The sequence below is a fragment of the Phyllostomus discolor genome, chromosome 3 (assembly GCF_004126475.2).
Source record: "Phyllostomus discolor isolate MPI-MPIP mPhyDis1 chromosome 3, mPhyDis1.pri.v3, whole genome shotgun sequence".
NCBI classification, from domain to species: domain Eukaryota; kingdom Metazoa; phylum Chordata; class Mammalia; order Chiroptera; family Phyllostomidae; genus Phyllostomus; species Phyllostomus discolor.
In genome coordinates, this window is record NC_040905.2 from 92,061,963 (window position 1) to 92,082,947 (window position 20,985).

General features: G+C 43.6%; 1 protein-coding gene across 3 annotated transcripts in view; it reads left to right on the plus strand.

Annotated features, from left to right (window-relative positions):
- Positions 1-18: 18 nt before the first annotated feature.
- STYXL1 (serine/threonine/tyrosine interacting like 1) overlaps positions 19-20,985 on the plus strand; it is a 62,900-nt gene continuing 41,933 nt past the window's right edge. The window contains exons 1-3 of one of the 3 annotated variants that reach the window (XM_036020794.1): positions 72-213; positions 1,083-1,185; positions 13,385-13,488. In XM_036020794.1, coding sequence (XP_035876687.1) covers positions 1,091-1,185; positions 13,385-13,488 — 199 coding nt within the window. In that variant the 5' untranslated portion in view covers positions 72-213; positions 1,083-1,090. Of the gene's footprint in view, positions 214-1,082; positions 1,186-13,384; positions 13,489-20,985 lie in introns of all 3 variants that reach the window. The other 2 variants (XM_028522166.2, XM_036020795.1) reach the window with 2 other exon arrangements.

Consider the following 20,985-nt stretch of genomic DNA (forward strand, 5'->3'; position numbering starts at 1 on the left):
CGGGGTCACGGTCAGATCCGGCTGTCGCAAAGGAAGTCGCAGTGGCTCTCCTAGCTTCTTCTGAGTTTAGCCTGAGGCTGGGCATTAACCCCTCTGAAGTGTCGTGAAGCCCGTCCGGGAGAAGCTGTCGGAGTGGGAGAGAGAGCCCCTCTCCCAAGAGGTGGAAGAGGACGAGGTTTAGGCTGGAAGAGCTTTAGAGGAGCCTTTTTCCAGGTGGGGCTCCAGACATAGGCTCTGACTGGGAGACCGGCCAAGATCCGAGCCCCCTACCTCAGCCAGACTTACTCCTCCTGCCCCCGGTAGTAGGAGGGGGCTCCGAGCTCTGGAAAACTCAGGAAAGGAAAGGAGCGAGGGGAAGAGAGCTCGACAGTCCCGGGGGTAGGGTGGGAGGATGGGGGGTTCTAATCTGTCACTCCATGCACTTCCCTGCTTACACACACGTACCGCCCAGCCACTGTCCCTCGAGGTGCCACCACCGAGACACCACAACTGAGAATGGCTGACCCTAAGCACTGACTTAGCGCTGGGCACTGTTCAATGAGCCCTACAGGACAACAGCCTTGTGTTAGGACGAAACCGGTATCTAGGTAACTAATGTGGTCACCCAGTTCCTACATCTCAGCTTTGCCCAGCACTGCTATGCACTTGGCCGCATTGTTTCTGCTTTAGGGACGAAGAAACTGGCTGCGGCTAAGGGTCTTTATTCAGAGTTCACTCAGACAAAGTAAAGAGATGGTATCTGCTCAAGAGGTGTTCATAATTTAAATTTATAAATTAAATTTAAGCTTCGAGCCTCTCCCCACCCCACCCCGCTATTTTCTGGGGATACAGAGAAACCTTGCTCTCACCTCAGAAAGCTGAGTCAAGTGGGGCAGACAGATGTGTTGCAGTTTGTTGCCTTGAGAGAGGAATGCATTATCCCAGCGGGGCCGGTGGGGGATTGATGACTCAGCTTGCCTGGAAAGGGTGGTTAGTTTGGAAAGCAGAGTGAAAAGAAAGTTAGCATGAGTGCTAAAGACAAGGGAGTGCCTGCCTGGTGACTGGCTTACTATTTTCTCCGGCCCTTACACTCGTTTATTGAGCTACTAAGATGTGCCAGCCCCATCTTAGAGCTGGGTATTCAACTGTGAGCAAGACCCACGCATTTTTCTGCCTTCAAGACACTCAGCGTGTGGTGGGAAAGAGGTAAATTGATGTGGGCAACGCTAGGAGAGTTATGAGGTACTGTAGGAACAGAGAGGAGGTGTATCTAACCTAGCTTTGGGGTGTGAGTAGGTGCCCTGTGAGAGAGGACTCTGAAGCATGAAATGTCTAAGCTGAGAGACATAGAAAGAGAAGGACCTATTCAACTCCAGAGGAGGAAGAGATCCTTGGGCATTGGAATTCTCAAAGGAAGGGTGCTAGGAGCTGGGCATTTAACAATGGAAAATGTTTAAAGAAGAAAAGAGCCCAAAGGAAAACCCAGAGGTAGGAAAGCCTAGGCCTATGTTTAGGGGACAGTGAACAGATAATTCCTGATGAAGTGGGGACACGAGGAGGAGCAATGCCCTTCATCTTGCCACTGACCACGTTCTCTGGTTAATCATTTGCCTCTCTATCTTACCACTAGAACTTTGAGCACCTTGAGGTCAGGTATGTCTTTCATCTCTCCGTCTTTATTGCCCGGCACTGACCAGGCTGGGAGTGACACTTTGAAATGGGAGAGAGTTGAATGTTTTTAGATAAATCTGGAAAAAGCAGATTGGAGAAACCAGATTGTGCAGGGCCTATAAATGTTAGCTGAGTTTGTATTTTATTCCTTGGGAAGTAAGTGTTTATCAAAGGCCTGTATGCTGCCATCAGAACTGTGAAGAAGATTAGACTGACCTGTGCAAGCTAAAGATTCCACAGGGAAAATGTGGGGGGTGGAGAGATTGTGTAGGAGGTTATCTTAAGAGGTGATAAAGATCTTAATGATAACGGCACCATAGAGAATGTGGGGCCAAAAGAGGGAACAGACTCATGGGAAGAATCGAGGGTTTATGCCCATCTGGGTTTAAGAAATGAATGAAAAGGATGTGGAATATCAGTCTGAGAGAAGTATGTATGTACAGAAACAGGGAATTCTGGGGTTGTGTGGAAGAAGAGTTGGCTAGATAAATAAAAAAAATAGCACTCCATTTTAGATGGGCCGAATTGGAAGTGATGATGAGTTGTCCATGAAGAAATAATCAGTGGACAAATGGGGAATTACTTCCAAGAAGAAATGTGGGATTGAAACACAGGAGAAAACCAGGCCTGAAGTCATCTCTATAGAAGGGAAAGTTGAGGCCATGAGAGAAGCCAAGTTAGCCCTGTCAGCATCTCCACAACACCTCACTACCTGCCACGTCCTTTACTGGGGCCATCCCAGACAGCTCAGCAGCAAGGGTGTCCTTACATGCAGTTCCTGTTTGCTTCCCTTTAAATCCCAAGATAGTTCATAACAGCCTGGAACAGCAGCTGTATCGAGCAATGACTGCCAGGTGCTGTGCTCTGTTTTGTATGTGTAACTGCTACACGCAGGGCTGTATTCAAGAAGCCTAGTGCAGTCATAAAAACTTTATGTCTTCATCCCTGCTCTTTCTAGGAATTTTTATTTGCCCCTGGATTATATCTGGTCACCAGGACAGACAGACTTATTGCAATAGCCTAAATGTCCAGATCACATTAATAGTCAAAACTCTGAACTTAATTCAAAGTTAAAGTGTCTCTTCTCGAGCTTTAGTTAGGCTCCACTTTTGGATAGGGGGCGGATGACTTCTGTATCTCTCCATCTCGCTTTCTCACCTCCCCTCAACCCCCACACCATGCAGATGGAGGCTTCAGAGCCATCAGTATTGAGGGAGGGGGATGTAAGAGTAGAGATAGGGGCAGGAAAGATCTCTATCATCTGGCATTTGTATTTTCTGGGTTTGGCGAGAATTTAGCTGACTCCTCCATGCAGCACTTTTGTGGATCTCTCTTACTGCAGTTCTCTTGACCTAGTGGTTACACTTATCTTGCTGCTTTCAGTTGCTTCCTCAGCTCCTGGTTTCTTGAATTCCCCACTACCTGCAGTTGGTCCCTTGTTCCTTCAGGTAGCCCCTCTTGGGCAAAGTCCATTTAAGATGGCTTCTAGTTGGCCTCTCCTGCCTGGCCCACATCTGGTCTATAGGACACCCTAATGTATCTTTTGCCTTAGCAAAATCTGGGGATGCAGACAATTTCAAATGCAGCTGCCTCTCTGCTTTGTTAACGGCCTCAGACTTTTCTAGCTGGGGGCCCAGCATCAGCCCCTGTGCTTGCACAAGCTTCAGAGGACACATGCCAAATTATTCTAGGGGTTTTCTTTCTGGTTTCATGAATTGTTTCAAGAAAGCTGAGACTTGTAAATGTTTGAAAAAGAAAGAAGGACGCTAACAGAGGGGGTGAGCTTTGAGATGTCTAAAGGAGAGGGCTATTGGGAGAGGGGGAGGAGGAAGGATTAGGTAGGAGAAGATGAGGTCAGAGGATGTTTATCCCTCTGACTCTGGGAGAAAGCTGTATGGACAGCCAGAGAGCGGGGGCGGGGGGGGGGGCGGGGGGGGGGAGGGCCTTTCACACCTAGTAACCTTAACCTTCCCAGTAAGAACTAGAAAATTACAGAGAAGTTGCTCAACTGGGACCACAAGAGGGTGAGGAGGTTTGGATAAGAGTTGTAGGCTTTCGGGAAATGCTGGGCAAATGAGGAATGATGAGAAAAGGATAAGCTGGTGGCTGTGGGGGCCAAGCTGAAGTTCTGTAGTGTGTACTTTCTGTGTGCCTGTGTCCTCATGGATTCCTATGCCCAGACCCCATACTGGGGTCATAGACATACAGGTGGGGCTCTACACACAGATGCACATCCGTATACACACCTGTGTATTTACATCTTTGAATACATAAACCCATGGATCTATGCAGGGGATTTTCATTTTTTGTTGCCATATAGTTTACATATGATACAGTATACCAATATTAAGTGTTCTGTTGGTTGGTTTTGACAGTTTATACCCTGTAACCTCCACTCCAAATAAGCTATAGAACGTTTCATTCTAGAAAATTTCCTCATGCTTCTTTTCATCAGTCCCCCAAGACAGCTACTTCCTGATTACTATCACCATAGATTTATTTTGCTTGTTCTTCATTGTATATTTTTATACACAGTATGCAAATACATCAACACCCACTTTGCTCTACCCCCACAAATACACAAGCCACACACATCCACATATCCTGACCACGGTCATGAGCTATCAGATTTTTGCTTTTAGGTACGCATATTATATAATAATCTGCCTTCATTTCAACCCTAAAATTGAACCTCAAGTGAAATATTTTAAATCTTTCAGATGCTTGGAGCTAAAACTGAGTTAGGAAAGTGTTAATCATTCACCTTGCATGAGAGTTTTCTTTATTTTTCTCCAGATGCTCTAGGGTATTAGAAAATGGGGGCATATATTTTTAAAAAGCACCATATTTAGGTAAATAGCTTTAACTTTTATTTGTGGCCCATACCTGCTTCAAGTCAGAAGGATTTGGCTCTCCAAGATGCGTTCCAGCAGAACGACTATGAGGTGGTGGACTGGCAGCAGCAGAGGCAGCAGGAAGCTGCTGGCAAAGAGCTCTCAAGAGCTGAGAGTCACTGAGGGTAGCAGCTCTAAGTTGGGAGCAGGACCTTCAGTCTTCTAGACCAGTCAGAGGTCAGGGAAGTGAGAGCAAAGCTGAGTTCAGAGCCTAGTCAGGGCCAATGACCCATGTGAGAGGAGCAGAAGATGGGGCCTGAGGCCAGTTAAGGAGCAAAGGAAAAGTAGGTGCTGGAGGTAGAGGAGGTGAGACCAGATGTGGTGGCCATAGCCTTTGTGAGACTGTATTGCAGTTCAGCAGCTCTTACCTCCTAGAGCTGACTCGCTGTTGCTGCATGGGTAGGCCTGTCAGCCTCACAGAATGAGTAGGTACCTCTTGGGTGCAGAGGCCCTAGGTCTGGGAACATGGAAGTGAAGGCAAGATAGAAGACAAGGGGCAGGGATATGAGCAGCTGAGTCTAGGCTTTAGGCCCATGCCTGCCACTTCTAAAATACAGAGATACTGGCAATCACTAACAATAGGACTTGGTGCCCCTCTGAACTGAGAGTTTTCAGAACCACTTCTGCAGCCTCTGAAGCTCTAGGGTACTGCGGCCTTGGACCACAACCTCTAGCTTTCAAGGTTCAGGCCACAAGAAAGTGTCAGGCTGGAATCAAGGAAAGACCCTCAGACAACACCCTCTGCCCTTCATTACTTATAAACTTGGCCAGATCCTGCTGTGGTCTTTGGCTTGAGATTCTTTGAATGGTGCTTTCTGTCTCTTGGAGTTGTAGCCATCACAGGCTCCTCGGTGGGTTGAAAAGAGAGAGATAGTATAGGAATAAAGGAACTGTTGTTTCTTCAGCTCCTGCTGTATGCCAGGCCCAAGTGCTGGGCAGTTCATATCAGTTATCTCAAGGTTGTAACATTCCTACAACCTTTCCAGTGCATTTTACTGCCTCAGTTTGTACGTGAGGGCATTGACACCTGTCACTGTATTTAAGCCTTGGTCACACTGGCACAGCCTTAGTTTTCCATAGAGAACCAGTGGGTAGTGAGGTTGGCTGTGGACCCTGACTCATATCTGTGTAATCCTCTGGTCCCCGCTCAGCCTGAGTCAGGAGCCCAAAGTGAAGTTCATGGTCTGGCTTCTTGAGGAGCATTAAGTGATGTGTCTTTTCCACCAGAAGCAAATGCCCACCAACTGGGTCCACCCGGACTGATGGGGATGAGTATCAGACCAAGCTCTCAGTGTCCTGGAACTCCTGTAAGAAGCCTGGGATCAGGCCCAGTCTCTGGCAGTGATGCTGTCAGTCAGAACGGAAGGCCCCAGGGGTTGATCAGGAGCAGGGAGGCAGGAGAAAGGGTGGGTCCAGCCAGTTTCCCCTGTAGTCTCAGGCTATGCAACCCATTCCTAATTAGCTGCTTTTCTCAACTATAGATTCGTGCTCTCAGTGGAGCTGAGCTCGCCAGCCCAGCTGCAGGGCAGCTCTGGGCTGACTGGGAGAGAGCTACATACAAACCCCCTGGTTTACAGTTCAGGCCATCACAGGGAGGATGAAGAACCTTCCTACTTGGGGTGTCAGTGTGTAGGGACAAGGCCTGTGCTGGCACACTGTTCCCCTGAAGGAGAGAGTAGGTGGCTTTCCTTGCCACCTAAAAAGCTGTGTGGCTTTCCCAGATGGGCCAATTAATAGGAAGTTCAGTCTCTCATCACCTTACACCAGACCCCCAGAAGGTGCTCCCTCAGACCTCCCTTCCCACCTACATGTTCATGAATTTCTCAAGAACACTAAACACCCTGAAAGTCTCTTAAGAAGAGCTCTGCTGTGCTGAAAGAGTCCCAAGGGGAATATCTTAAACTTGCCATTTTGACTCCACTGTTTTGAACAGGTCACCAGGAAAACAAGACTTGATAGAAATAATTGGTACACATGAAACTTACAGTCGCAGAAACCACATGAGGTAAACTCTGATTGAGGAAGCACATTTTTATTGTAAAATTCACATGGAAAAAAGACTTGATGTTGGGAAACATAATCTTGGTTTAACAAAATGCAAAGTGAAAAAATTGGAATTAGTTAACTCTGAAATACAGGAAAGCAATTAAAGAATTAAATTGGAGCCCTGCCTGGTGTGGCTCTGTGGATTGAGTGATGGCCTGCAAACCAAAGAATTAAATTGGCTCAAAGGAATTCATTAAGGAAAATACTTTGGCAAAAACTCAAAAGTAGTTTAATGGTTTTATGTAAAAGTACAATATCAAAATATTCTTAAGGCTCAAACGGTGGAGCCAGAACTCTTAAACCCTGCAGAGTTCAGAATAGTGTGAAAGGGATGTAGCACTCAGTCCTCCACTCACCCAGGCTAGCAGTGCCCCTGGTCTGAGCTCAAGGGCCTGTGTCACCTCTCAGAACCGTGCTGTGAGGTTCAGGGACTGCTTCCATCCTTCCTGCACTTTACCAGCACAGGAGGGGCAGTTCTTGCCTGACCAGGGAAAGTGCTGCCTTTGGGAAGGAGAGAAGTCTGAAGAAGTTGATCCCTGGGGCTGGGTTTTTACCTGGTTTCCCAGAGCCAATCCTTGGTGAATGAAGAGATGGAGGTTGTAATGAGGAAAAGTAGGTGGGAGCTTGAGGATGGGTGTGAGCGATAGGCCAGATAGGTTAGGAGCCAGCTTTTAGGTTGGCTTAACGAAATTGTGAACTAGACCTAAAGTCCGTCCTCAGTTTTCTACATTAACCACCTCCCAGATGGCCTCGGGACAGGGCTTTTGGAGGCAGAGGACCTGACTGGGAGTTGGAAAGAGAGGTCTTAAGGAGGGATCTATGTGTGACAGCTATATGTATGGCATCAGGTCAAGATGCCTGGCCCCATTGGTGAAGGCAGGAATGGTGACTAATTTATTCCTGGCACTACTCTGGCACTACTTCCTGGCACTACTCTGTACCAGAAATCTTGGGCACTGGGCGATGCTACAGCAGTGAACTAGAAGGGCAAGATCCCTGTCCTAATGAGCCACACATTCCAGGGGGAGGAGACTGATGATAAAGCCAGCAAAGAAATGAGTGATAATGTCAGATAATGACAAGTAAGGTGAAGACAAAGAAACATATTTTGAAAACATCACCCTTACTGACATGTGAAGATTAGACTATAGGGAAAAAGCAAGAAGTCCAGTTGGCAAGAATTATACCATCAGGAGAGAGATGATAATATCTTGGTTTAGAATGTTTGCCCTTGAGATGGAAAGAAGTAGATGGATTTGGAATATATCTAGGTCATAGAGCTACTGGATTGGATGCGAGGGGCAGAGTGAAGCAGGAATTAGGGACTTGTATTACCAGGTGAATAATGGTGCATGTTTATTTACTGAGAAGACGAAAAGATAAACATGTATGGAGGTGTGGGCATGTGTGAATTAAAAGTCCTCTACTGGTTATGTTATATTTGAGATGCCAATTAGATGTCTAAGTGGAGTCTGGAGCTTAGTGCGGAGGTTATGCCGGGGTACAGTTTGGGACTCATTTGTATACAATGGGTGAGATGAATCACCTAGACACTAGATTTTAGAGTGGTGGTTCTCAGCTAGCATTTTTTCAATTAAGCAATAATTTTTCAGTTTACTAGATGAAACTGACTTGCAACATAGGCTATATAAATGCAAAATAGGTCACCTACAGCAAATGATAAGGAGACTGGTCAAAAAGGGAAAAAGCATACACTGGGAAAAAAGATTTTCTCAAAAGAAAAAAGTCAAACCATTATTATAAAGGACATTGCCAAAGAACTGTTATATTTTCCCCATCCCATCTGACAAATCAATGGGAGCATCTAGCACTTTGTGTTCATGTCAAATATCAGATCAGAACATCCTAACACAAAGCAAAAAGATTTTTAAAAAGAAGAAGAAAAAGAAGCAAACAAACAAAAAAACCCCTTAACTCCCCAAACCGTAATACAGTAACTCCAGAGTTCAAATTCAGATGAAAAGAAAGTGGCAATTGAAAAAGGTGATGGTAGCAGTAATCCTATTAATGGGTTTTTGATACCTCTTCTTCCAAAGGACATTTGGCAATGTTGATGGGAGAGACCTGGTTCTTCTTGCTGACGCACATAAAGAATTACATATCAGCAAATCTAGTAGTATGTAATCAGTTTATTAGTGGCCTGTTTTCCATGAAAGAGAACAGGACTGGGTAGAGTAGGGGGTGAAAGGCAAAGTTTCAGGGCAAAGCAGGGTGAGAAAAGCAAGAGAGGCTGAAGACCAGGGTGGCAATTCCCTGGGCAGCCTGAGGCCGGGTGGCCAGAGGCCCTGTGGCCCTAGAGCCAAGAGCACCCTGAGCCCCTGAGAGAGAGAGTGAATCCTTTGTTCTCAGGACTTACATAGTTTGTGGGATGGAAGGGGAAAAAGTTAGATATTGATTAAGGGGTAAATGTGGTGCCAGCTTTCCTGGGGGAATGTGACTACCCAAACTTAGCTATGTGTAGAGGTCTGTTAGCCCAAATTCTTATATTGTTCCAGACCCCATTTGTTCATCTTGTAAAATAAATAAATGACAGGAGGCAGTTAATTAAAATTGGGGCACTTTCTAAAGTTATATATGAGCTCTTTCTGTAAGCATCAGGGACTCCTTCGTAAAACAGATAGTGACCAGAGGTAGGCAATTAACCAAAGTTGTTTTATGGGCTCTTTCTTTGGGCACCAGGGACCCTCTCCCACATTCAGGCCTTGGGATGAAAGCAGTTTCAAGGCTTTCTTTCCCAGATAGTGGAAATGTTACATGGAATTTCAAGGACTTTCCTTCTTTCTTGCTAACATAGTGTTTCTTGTGATGTTGGAACTCCTGGCAATATTATCAGACCAGGCTCAGGGCTGCTGAGTTAGCATGTGAGACTTGTCTCCTTCCTCCTTACTGCCTCGGTTTACTATTTATTCTACCTATTTGGTAAAAGGCGTTTCCCGGCAACCAGGGTGCTAAATGCTGGCCAGTGACAGTATTGCAGTCTCAGAGTTCTTCCTATGCTGTCTCCTGCCACAGCAACATCTGGAAACTTTTTTGGTTTTTACAGCTGGATTGGGGGAGGTTTGCTGCTGGCAACCACTGGGTGGAGGCCGGGATGCTCAGGTCAGCCCTCACAACAGAGGATTATCTGGCACCAAATGTCAGTGTTGCTGAGTTTGAGAAGCCCTGTCCTAGAGTGAGAATATAGAGAAGAAAAATAGCTATGCCCAAGGGCATTCTTACCTGAAGAGAGAGCCTCCTGCGAAGAAGACAGCAGGAACAGTCTGAGAGGTGGGAGGGAAGCCTGGATAGTGTGTGTGGGGGTGGTAGTTCTGAAAGTGGAGAGGGCTGGGGAAGGAGGAATGCTCAACTGGGTTAAATGCAGGTAAGAGACTCCAGCGTTTGAGCACAGAGAGAAGTGACTAATGGATTAAGCAAGATAGGCACTGTTGATGACCTTGATAGAAGTTTTTGTGGTTTGACAGGGTTAGAAGCTCTAGGGAAAAAGCTTGTATCAAGAGCCAACGCTTACTGAGCATTTATCTCCTCCCTGCTCAGAATGCCTTGCATATAATTTTGAAACCAGAAAAGTCAGTGTTCATGCTGCTTATCACCACCAGAACCAGTACATAGAGACAGGGACTGAATCTTGATGGGTGCTTTATTCAGATGGCTGGTCATCTGAGAAGATGGCAGGTTATGTACTCTGAAAGACAGTGTTACATTTCATTTCAAATCAACACTTCTAACAAGGAGAAGAAAAGTGTAAGTAAGAGGTTTGGAATTCAGGGAAAAGGTTAATCAGATAAAAGCTGCAGTCAGTGCGAGCTTTTATTGCATTTTTTTTTCCCAGCATTCTTTCATCTGTTGACCCTGTGGACTAGTGACTTTTGACCTCTGTCTCTCCCTGGAGCACAATGGCTCAGATACCATCTTGATTGCTTGCAGTCCTCCTGGACACAAAGGTTGAATTGCTTGTGGCCTCCAGGAGTCAGGGTGGGTCAAACTTCAGTTCCTGAAACAATAGCTTTTTTTAAAAAAATTACTTTAATTGTTGTTCAAGCACAGTTTTCTGCCCTTTACTCCCATCCCAGCCCACCCCCCTCAGTCCTCCCCACCTCCCTCCCATTCCCACCCCCTCCCCTAGTTTTTGTCTGTGTCCTTTATACTTGTTCCTGTAAACCCTTCCCCTTTTCCGCTGAAATTCCCTCCCTTCTCCCCTCTGGTCACTGTCAGCCTGTTCTCTGTTTCAGTGTCTTTGGTTATATTTTGCTTGTTTGTTTGTCTTGTTGTTTAGGTTCCTGTTAAAGGTGAGATCATATGGCATTTGTCTTTCACTGCCTGCCTTATTTCACTCAGCATAATGCTTTCCAGCTCCATCCATGCTGTTGCAAAGGGTAGGAGCTCCTTCTTTCTTTCTGCTGCACAGAATTCCGTTGTGTAAATGTACCATAGTTTTTTGATCCATTCATTTACTGATGGACACCTAGGTTGCTTCCAGCACTAGGTTATTGTAAATTGTGCTGCTATGAACATTGGGGTACATAGGTTCTTTTGGATTGGTGCTGAAACAATAGCTTTTTACATGCATTAATTACTAAGCTTAATAACTATAACTTAAAACTAAAATTTTTCTTCTGTCTCTTGACTTTCCCCATCAATTTCATTAACCCACACACAACAGGTAGGTTCTATTATGCTGATTTTGTAGAAGTGGTAATGCTAACATTACTCCATTTTACAGACGTGCAAACTGAGGCACATGGAGGCTAATTACTCCCTATAAGGCAGCCCATAATAAGTGGCATAGCTGGAATTAGGACCTAAACAGTTTGGAGGTGAGGAAGTGGAGGCAGTGAGTCAACACCACCCTTTTGAGAAGTCTTGCTGTAAAGGAGAACAAAGATAGGTACAGAAGATATTTGTGTGTTGATAGGAATGGTCCATGTAGAGGCTGAAATTGATGGAGGGGAAGCTGAGAGCCAAGTCCTTGAGAAGGTGAGACATGATCCAGGGGACCATGTCCAGGATTTGGCCTTTCCCTGGAGCACCATACTGGTAACTTTGAAGTGAACCCTAAATGTTTTTGATCAAGATTATCTAGCCCTGGATTCAAATTCTCCACCTGTCCCCTGCTGGGACTGCGCAGCTCCATGCAGCCCCCACCCCTGCTAAAAGGAGACTTCCCTGTAGGGAGTTGCTGCACAGGCCCAGCCCTTCTCCTTCAGTGTCCTTGAAGCACCAGAGACAGTCATGCTCAGGAACCAGTATCTCAAGTACAGCCCTGCAGTTTGGAGCCAGAGCCTGAGTTGGCTGGGAAGTTCTGTTAAACCACATCAGCAATTCTCCACCCAACAGTGACCTTTATGATCTTTATCATAAGCCTCCCTAGGATCTTCCCTTATCACTCTCTGGTCTTGCCATACCAGGCTCTTTGAACTCTCTCAGGTATTGGCTGCTGTGGATGAGAATAAGTCTACCAAGACATGATCTGCTTGGGGAGGAAAGGCTGACCAGTCTCTCAGAAGAGAAAGGTATTTAGCCTTTCTCTCAATGGGCTTTATTGAGTTTAGCTTGCAAAGGGATGCATATTGAAGAAAGGCGGTGTGGTTTACAGATAACATTTCTGGGATCACGGGGGTCCTTTTGAGTCAGGGTCTGGTAGACAGGGTGATGCCAGTTGGCTATAAAACCTTGGGAAACAAACTTATTTTGTGCTTGGATACTTAACATTTAAATTGAGGACATTCTTAGCAAAGCAGTTTTCACAGGACTTTATGCATTGTTTCTTAGGCCTGATTGCCCCTTGCCAGGAACCGGGTGCACAGGGCTGTATCCGCCTTCAGCATTGTTTCAGGCCTGAATCAGGCAGGGGAAGCAAGGAAGCCAAGAGATTAGGAGACTTTTTAGAGATAGAATGAGGACTCAGGCTATGATAAAGCTGAGGGGTGAGGGTTTTTGTCTCTTCTCTGCAATCCCCTAAGTCCTTCCCTGATGGCCCCTTCACAACTGTGTCTGTCTTAGGTTGTTCCTTTCTTGAGGAATCTTGCCTGTCATTGATGATCCAGCCATCCTTCAGGAGCCAAGCAGGGTGAAGTAAAATGGGGCAGAGGCTTCACCCTGGCCAGGAGGATAAGTTTTGTATCCTCAGTGGCTTATGGTCCCAAGGTTTCCTAGGCATGGGGCCTTTTCACCTGTTGGCAGGTTTACAGCTTCTGGAGCCAGGCAGGATGGTTCCCAACAAGGTATGAATGCTCTTGCCTTCTTTTTCACCGTTTTTCCCTCTTTCACTTGGCTAAGTTTTGCCTAGCCTCCTACCTTAGTTTAGCAATCACATCTCAGACAGCCCTTCTCTGACCCGCCCCCCCCCCCCACTAGGTTAGGCCTTCCTCCTACATGGGACATTGACTTTTTTATAGTGCTTTTCCTATTGGTATTTTTTTGTCCAATGTCTGTATTCCATGTTGGACTGTAACTTTCATGAAGGTAGGTTTAATTTACCACAATTTTCAGTGCCTGGTATATAGTAGGTGCTCAGTAACTATATGCTAAAAGAACAAATGAATTGGCGACTATTTTACAGCCTACTTGTTATTTATATGCTTCATATTTGTGTTCAATATTTTATTCTCTACACATGTTTTGCTACAAAATTTTGAAGCTTTCCTGCTCATGTTCATGGTTACTCTTATCTTTGCTTGAAGATGTGTTAAGAAAGAGTTTAACTCAATATCTTACTTTTTGACCATTCATTTAAAATAAAATAGAAGCTTTACATTATTGCTTCTTCCCAGTAGGATGGATGGTTTGGTTTTATGTGAACCAACAGAGCTTTACAACATCTTGAATCAGGTCACAAAACTATCCAGATTGACTGAAACCAACTATCTCTGTTTATTTGGTAAGTACTTGCAAAAATAATTGTAGATAACATCTTTCAAACATTATTTTTGATGAATCAACAAAATTTTGGGGGTGGGGGGGGATAAATGACTTTAGAAATCTGTTAAACTTATTAAGCATAGCTTAAAATGCTGCTACTCATGCAACATGACTTGGAAATCATCCCAGATTAAATCTAGAAGTTCCTGGAACACCAATGTTCTGCATCCTCTTTGTTTTAGTGAAATGTATCAAACATCTAACAAATATATAGAAATACTAATAAACACCCATGTACTCACCACTCAGATTAACATAAATGTTCCATACAGACATACTCCTCTTTTGTACTCCATCCTGATCTCACTTCTTTCCTTCCCCAAAGATAACTGCTTCTATATTTTTGCATTTTTACTGCCTATGCGGGCATCCCAAAGTAATGCATGGGTTAAACATTTACACAAACAGTGCTGTAATGTACAATCATTATGCAATTTGCTTTTTTGCTTAAAATCGTATATTTGATATATTTCCCTCTAAATTTGAAGATCTAAGTTATCTTGGCTGTTAATTGGGATATAGATCTATTTCTAATTGACTGCAATTTGGAGCTTGCATTGTGTGGCTCTAAAGGATAGTGCTGTAGTGAACAACTTTGTGTATCTCTCCTTATTCATGTGCAATAGTTTCTTCAGGATCTCTATACAGAAGTGGAATTGCCAAGATGCAAATTCAGCTTCACTACATTATTGTCAAATTGCCCTATATAAAGATTGTATCAATTTACATTCCTATCATCAGTGTAAGAAACATACATACCAATACCTGGTTTTGTCAGCCTTTACCATTTTTGCAATCAGATTTGGTGTGAATTTGTATTATGTTTTTTCCCCAATTAAAAAAATTGTGATAAATTATACATCACATAAAATTTACCATTATAACCATTTGTAATTAAATTTATTGGGGTAACATTGGTTCATACGGTTATATAGGGTTCAGGTGTACATTTCTATGGTACTTGATCTGTGTATTGCATTGTGTTCCCACCACCCAATGTCAGATTGTCTTACTGAGTCACCATATATTTGGCCCCTTTACACTTTAATACCTCCTCTACCCTTTCCCTCTGGTAACCACCATGCTGTTGTCTGTCTGTGTCTTTGAGTTTCAGTTTATATCCCACATATGAGTGAAATCATATGGTTCTTAGCTTTTTCTGATTGACATTTCTCTTAGCATAATATGTTGTTGCAAATGGCAGTATTTCATCTTTTTTATGGCTGAGTGGTATCCGTTGTGTATATATATCACATCTTCTATAGGAGGATACTGTGGTTGTCTCCATGTCTTGGCCATGGTGAATAATGCTGCAATGAACATAGAGGTGCATATATCTTTGCAAATAAATATTTTCAAGTTTTTCAGGTAGATACCCAGAAGAGGGATAGCTAGATCACATTGTAACTCTATTCTTAATGTTTTGAGGAACCACCATACTGTTTTCCATTGTGGCTATACCAGTCTATATTCTCACCAGCAGTGAATGAGGGTTCCTTTTTCTCTGCAGCCTCTCCAAGATTTGTTATTACCTGTCTTGTAGATGCCATTCTAACAGGTATGAAGTGGCATCTCATTGTAGTTGTGATTTGCATTTCCCTAATAGCTAGTGAAATTGAACATTTTTATATATCTGTTAGCCATTTGTATGTCTTCTTGGGAGAGATGTCTGTTCAGATTCATCTAAATCATTCTTTTAATTTAATTTTTTAATTCATTGATTTTAGAGAGAGAGAGAAGGATTGATTTGTTGTTTCACTTATTTATGCATTCATTGGTTGTTTCTTGTATGTGCCCTGACCAGGGATTGAACCCACAACCTTAGCATATCAGGATGGTGCTCCAACCAACTGAGTTACCTGGCCAGGGCTCATTATAGTTTTGATTTGCATTTCCCTATGATTACTGATGTCAAGTATCATGTCATATACTTATATTCTTTGCAGAAAGGTCTATGTAAGTTCTTTGCCCATTTTGAATTGTTTTTTATTTTCATTGTTGAGTTTTAGGTCTCTATATATTCTGGGTATTTTCAGGTTTAATTTTCATGAAGTTCATTTTGTTTATTTTTTTTTGTTGTTGCTTGTGCTTTTGGTGTCAATTCCAAGAAATCACTGCCAAACACAATGTTGTGAAGTTTTTGCCTTATGTTTTCTTCTAAGTTTTATACTTTTAGGTCTTTGATACATTTTTATTTCATTTTTGTATGTGGTATTAGATAAGGGTCCAACTTCATTCTTTTGCATGTGTATATCCAGTTTTCCCAGAACCATTTGTTGAAAAGACTCTCCTATTCATGGCCTCTTAAGATTCCATATCACTTCCGGCAAGATGGAGGAATAGGTGGTCGCACCGTTCCTCCCTCGTACAACCAAGATTAGAAAACCAATAATTTACAACAATAATTTACTACCAGAATAACACCCAGATCCGGCAGAGGATTTATCTGAATGGAAGTCAGGCAGCCAAGAAGTTGAAGTAGACGCGTTCATCCGGACTGGTAGGAGAAGACGAGCCGGCCGCGGGGCTGGCTCGGGTCGGCGGCGCGCGGAGGTCGGGGGAAGGTTTGGCTCGAAATCGGCACAAAAGCCATCGGGCGCGCAAGAAGGCAGTGGTGATCCCTGAGTACGCAAGCTGCGGCTGGCAGACCCAGAGGGGCAGCGATTGTGGACCAGGGCAGAGCTCGCGGCCCGGAAGCCCAGACAAGGGTCTGAGTCCAGGGGAACGGAACTGCCGCCATTGTTTTCTCCCGCCCCACTCCCGCTCCCTCCCCGACCCCACATATAACGTCACAATCTAGTGACGGGGTGCCCAGCCCCGGTGAGCACCTAAGGCTCCGCCCCCCCACTGTAACAAGAGCAACCAGGCCGGAAAAAAGAAAAAAAAAAAAAAAGGAGAGAAAGGGGGAAAACAAAACAAAACAAAATAACCATGTTTTCAACAGAGCAAATCAGTCCCCCAGGACTCATCCTTTTGAGCGACCAAGAATTAGCCAATCTATCAGATGTGCAGTTCAAAACACTGGTGATCAGAAAGCTCACGGAACTGGTGGATTTTGGACGAAATTTAGATGAAAGAATGCAGAGTACCATAAAACAAATGCAGGAAGACATACGGAGGAGAGCCAATAGTGAAAGGAAGGAATATGAGTCTCAAAACAATACAGTGGACCAGAAGGAAGATAGAATCAACCAAGCAGGAAAGCATGATGAAATAAGAATTCAAAAAATTGAGGAGAAGATTAAGAGCATCCAAGACACCTTTAAACGTTCCAATATCCGAATTATAGGGGTACCAGAATCGGAAGGGGAAAAGCAACAGATTGAGCACATATTTGAACAAATAATAAAGGAGAACTTCCCCAATCTGGCAAAGGGAACAGTCTTCCAAGAAATCCAAGAAGCTCAGAGAGCCCCAAAGAAGTTGGACCCAAGAAGAAACACACCAAGGCACATCATAATTACATTAGCCAAGGTAAAAACGAAGGAGAGAATCTTAGAAGCAGCAAGAGGTAAGGGGACAGTCACCTACAAAGGAGTTCCCATCAGACTGTCAGCTGATTTCTCCAAAGAGACCTTACAGGCAAGAAGGGGCTGGAAAGAAATATTCCAAGTCATGAAAGACAAGGACCTACATCCCAGATTGCTCTATCCAGCAAAGCTGTCATTTAGAATGGAAGGGCAGATAAAGTGCTTCTCAGATAAGGTCAAGTTAAAGGAGTTCCTCATCACCAAGCCCTTATTTTATGAAATGCTAAAGGGACTTATCTAAGAAAAGAAGATAAAGAAAAGACATGTATAGTAAAAGGACAGCAAACTCACAAATATCAACAACCACACCTAAAGCAAAACCAAAAGAAACTAAGTAAACAATTAGAACAGGAACAGAACCACAGAAATGGAGGGCACATGGAGGGTTAGCAGCAGGAGGGTGGGAGGAGGAGAGAGGGGGAAAAGGTATAGAGAATAAGTAGCATAGAATGTAGGTTGAAATTAGATAGGGGGAGGGCAAGAATAGTACGGGAAATGTAGAAACTAAAGAACTCATAAATATGACACATGGACATGAACTATAGGGGGAAATGTGGGTGGGAGGGGGTACAGGGTGGAGGGGAGAGAAGGGGGGAAATGGGACAACTGTAATAGCATAATCAATAAAATATAAAAAAAAACAAAAAAACAAAACTAACTTCCTTCCTTCCTTCCTTCCTTCCTTCCTTCCTTCCTTCCTTCCTTCCTTCCTTCCTTCCTTCCTTCCTTCCTTTCTGGAAAAATGTTCACTGTATACCAGGAAGACACCAGATACAAGACACAGCTGTGTGTCTTCTAGAAGGACAGATGTCTGACAACATGAAATGGAGCCTCTGTGTGTAGCATGGTCCAGTGTTGTCTTTCTTACTGTCTGTGGTGGTTTGAAGATTCAGCCCATGATACCTAGATGGCATTGCACTTCGACACGGAGGAGGAGCCTAGCGTGTGGAGCAGGAAGTAGAAAGACGGAGATAACCAGCCAATAAGAAGCCGGATAGAGGAGCGCCTTGAAGTCCATGTGCATAACTTGGACATTGTCCTGTAGGGGATTTATTGAAGGGGTTAAACAGGGATGTAACAGACCCATACGCCTGCTTGGGGACATTTTATATGGAGGTGTGTACAGGACGCTTTGGAAGGGAGCAAGTCTAAAGACAAAACGTGACGTCGTAGGAGAGGTGGTTGGATAACAAGCCAGAGGATGAAGGCCCGAACTAAGGCGCTGCAGGGCTTGTGAGCCAGGCAGTCACAGAAGGACTTGCCCTTCGCTTTATGCTCTGTTGCTACCTTTTGAAACTTTTAACAATTTTTTAAAAAAGGGACCCTGCATTTTCACCTGCATGGTCCTGCAAAACTTTCAACTGGTCCCGGCAGACATTGAAGGAGAGAAATTGTGAGAGGCGTACTTAGGAAGATGAGTGCTCCACTTGCTTGTGTTTGCCTTCTGCGTGCTGTGCGGTGGGTGCTCACGCGGTCCTCGGGTTAACCCCTGCCGGGCCGAGTGAGCTGTGTGTGTTAGGGGCAAGAGGAGTGGGGAAAAACGTAAGAACCGTATTCTGGTAACATAAAAGGAGAGTTAATATTTAGCCTTGCTACTTCGATTAAGAAGTTTTGAGGTCTCATCCCGGCAACAGAAAGACAAGATTTATTGAGAATGGAAAAAATTACCCGTGTTCTTTTTATCTTTCCCACATTAAAACATAAAACTTTATGCCCCAAACAGGGGCGAAGTGATGTAAAAAATGGGAAGCCCAAAGCCAGCCTTCCAGCCTGAGGGACTGTGACCGGAAGGTATCAGAGAGGGACTTCAAGGGGAAAGTGGCCTGGCAATGAGGTTCCCACGCTGGGTGAAAGGTCATGTGCCTCATGGACCGCACAGATGCAGCAATGACAGAGAGAGCCCCAGTCGCAGTCTCTGAGCTGCTTTCAGGTGACTGGTGCTCACGTGCTCCCCGTGCTCATGCCAAACAAAACTACGAGCTCTGTGGCAATATTTTTGACCTTGGAGAAGAAAGTCGCAATTCCAACTGGGATTGCATTTCCAGAAAGCCTTTTGGGATGAGTGCTTGGAGTCAAATTTAAATTCATCTTTTTTAAAGGTGCTATTTCTTTTACCCAAATAATGAGGAGACAGTCTTCATCGCAAGTAGCTCTGTGCACCCTGAAAATCCCAGAAGATGGCACCTTCTACATGGCACTACGGTGCAAACGATCAGGCAAGAGTTGCAGGTTTCTTTGAATCACTGTGATGCTGTAAACAATAATTCTTTAATTTTGCAGCTCTCATCACTTTGGAGTTGAGAAGATAAAAAACCGTAATGTTATAATCCAAGTATTTTATGCACTGAACATTTGGGAGAGGTTAGGTTAAAGTGACGTAATATCAGGTAAGGTCTGGCTGTGGGCCGAATTGCTTTCTTCAAAATGCACCACTGCTGTGGGACAAGAAGTTGTAAAGAAACATGGAGCTAGGACAACAATGGAGGATTTGTTTGCAGGTTTTTACTTCCTGGACACTGAAATATTTCATGTGGAGAGAAGCACAAAAATGACTGAGAACTACCTAAGACGGAACGCATTTGAAGAATGAAGTGTGGCACGTGTTTCCTTCGGCCTGGTGCATTTTTCAGGCACTCTGCGCACATATCGTGCAGATGTGTAATTAGAGTGGATCGAGGAATGAGAGTGATGTGATTAAAGTAGATTTGTTTTTAATTCTTAAGAATTTGAATATGTGGAATTAAAATAACTAGGTAGTATTTTTTATCAGATCTAGTCTAATAAGACTATAAATTAACAGTTAAATGAATGTGGAAATTAATGTTTTTTTTAGTAAATCTTCTAAAACATTTTTGAAATTATGCTTTTACTTATCATAAGTATGTACATTTTTTCTAATGTCAGAAAAATTCTTTCCCAGACTTGAATTATTGAAAAGTTGTTCCCCCCCCCAAGGAAGAGGAGCTTAAAATGGATTGGATGATTTCCAAAATAATATTTTATCTGGTTTAAAAAAAAAATTATTTTCTTTCATTTTAATTATGGTTGATACTAAATATTATATCGGATTCAGGTGTACAATATAGTGGTGAGACTTTTATAAAACTTATGAAATGATAGCCCCCTGACAAGTCTTGCCCCCACCTGATACCATACATGGTTATCACAATATTATTGACTGTATTTCCTAAGCTGTACATGACACCCTTGTGACTATTTTGTAACTGCCAGTTTGTACTTCTTAATCCCTTTATCTTTTTCACCCAGCCCCTGACCCCCATTCCCATCTGGCAACAATTGGTTTGTTATTTTTATCTATGAGTTTGTTTCTGTTTTATTTGTTTATTTTGGTTTTTAGATTTCATGTATAAGTGAAATCATATGGTATTTGTCTTTCTCTGTCTGACTTATTTCAGTTAGCTTGATATCCTCAGGCACATCCATGTTGTCACAAATGGTAATATTTTATTCTTTTTTATGACTAAGTAATATTCCATAGTATATATCTATTCCTGTTTTGATTGAAACGTTTTATCCATTTACATTTAAAACAATTATTGAGAGCTTCTGGTCAAGATGGCAGTGTAGTCAGAAATGGCTTATCTCCTCACACAACCATATCAAAATTACAACTAAAATATAGAGCAGCCATCACTCAGAACCATTAGAAATTGAGTTGAATGAAAGTCCGACAACCACAGAATTAAAGAAACCACATCCATTCAGACTGGTAGGAGGGGCAGAGACACAGAATGGATTGATACCACACCCATGTGTGTTGGATAAAAATTTGGCAGGGAGATCTTGGTAGCAAGGAGTCCCAGCCCCACACCAGACCCTCCAGCGCCAGGAAGATAAGTCCTCAGAACTTCTGGCTGCAAAACCCAGCAGAGGTTGAGTCAGTGGAGGAAACTTCTGGAGTCTCA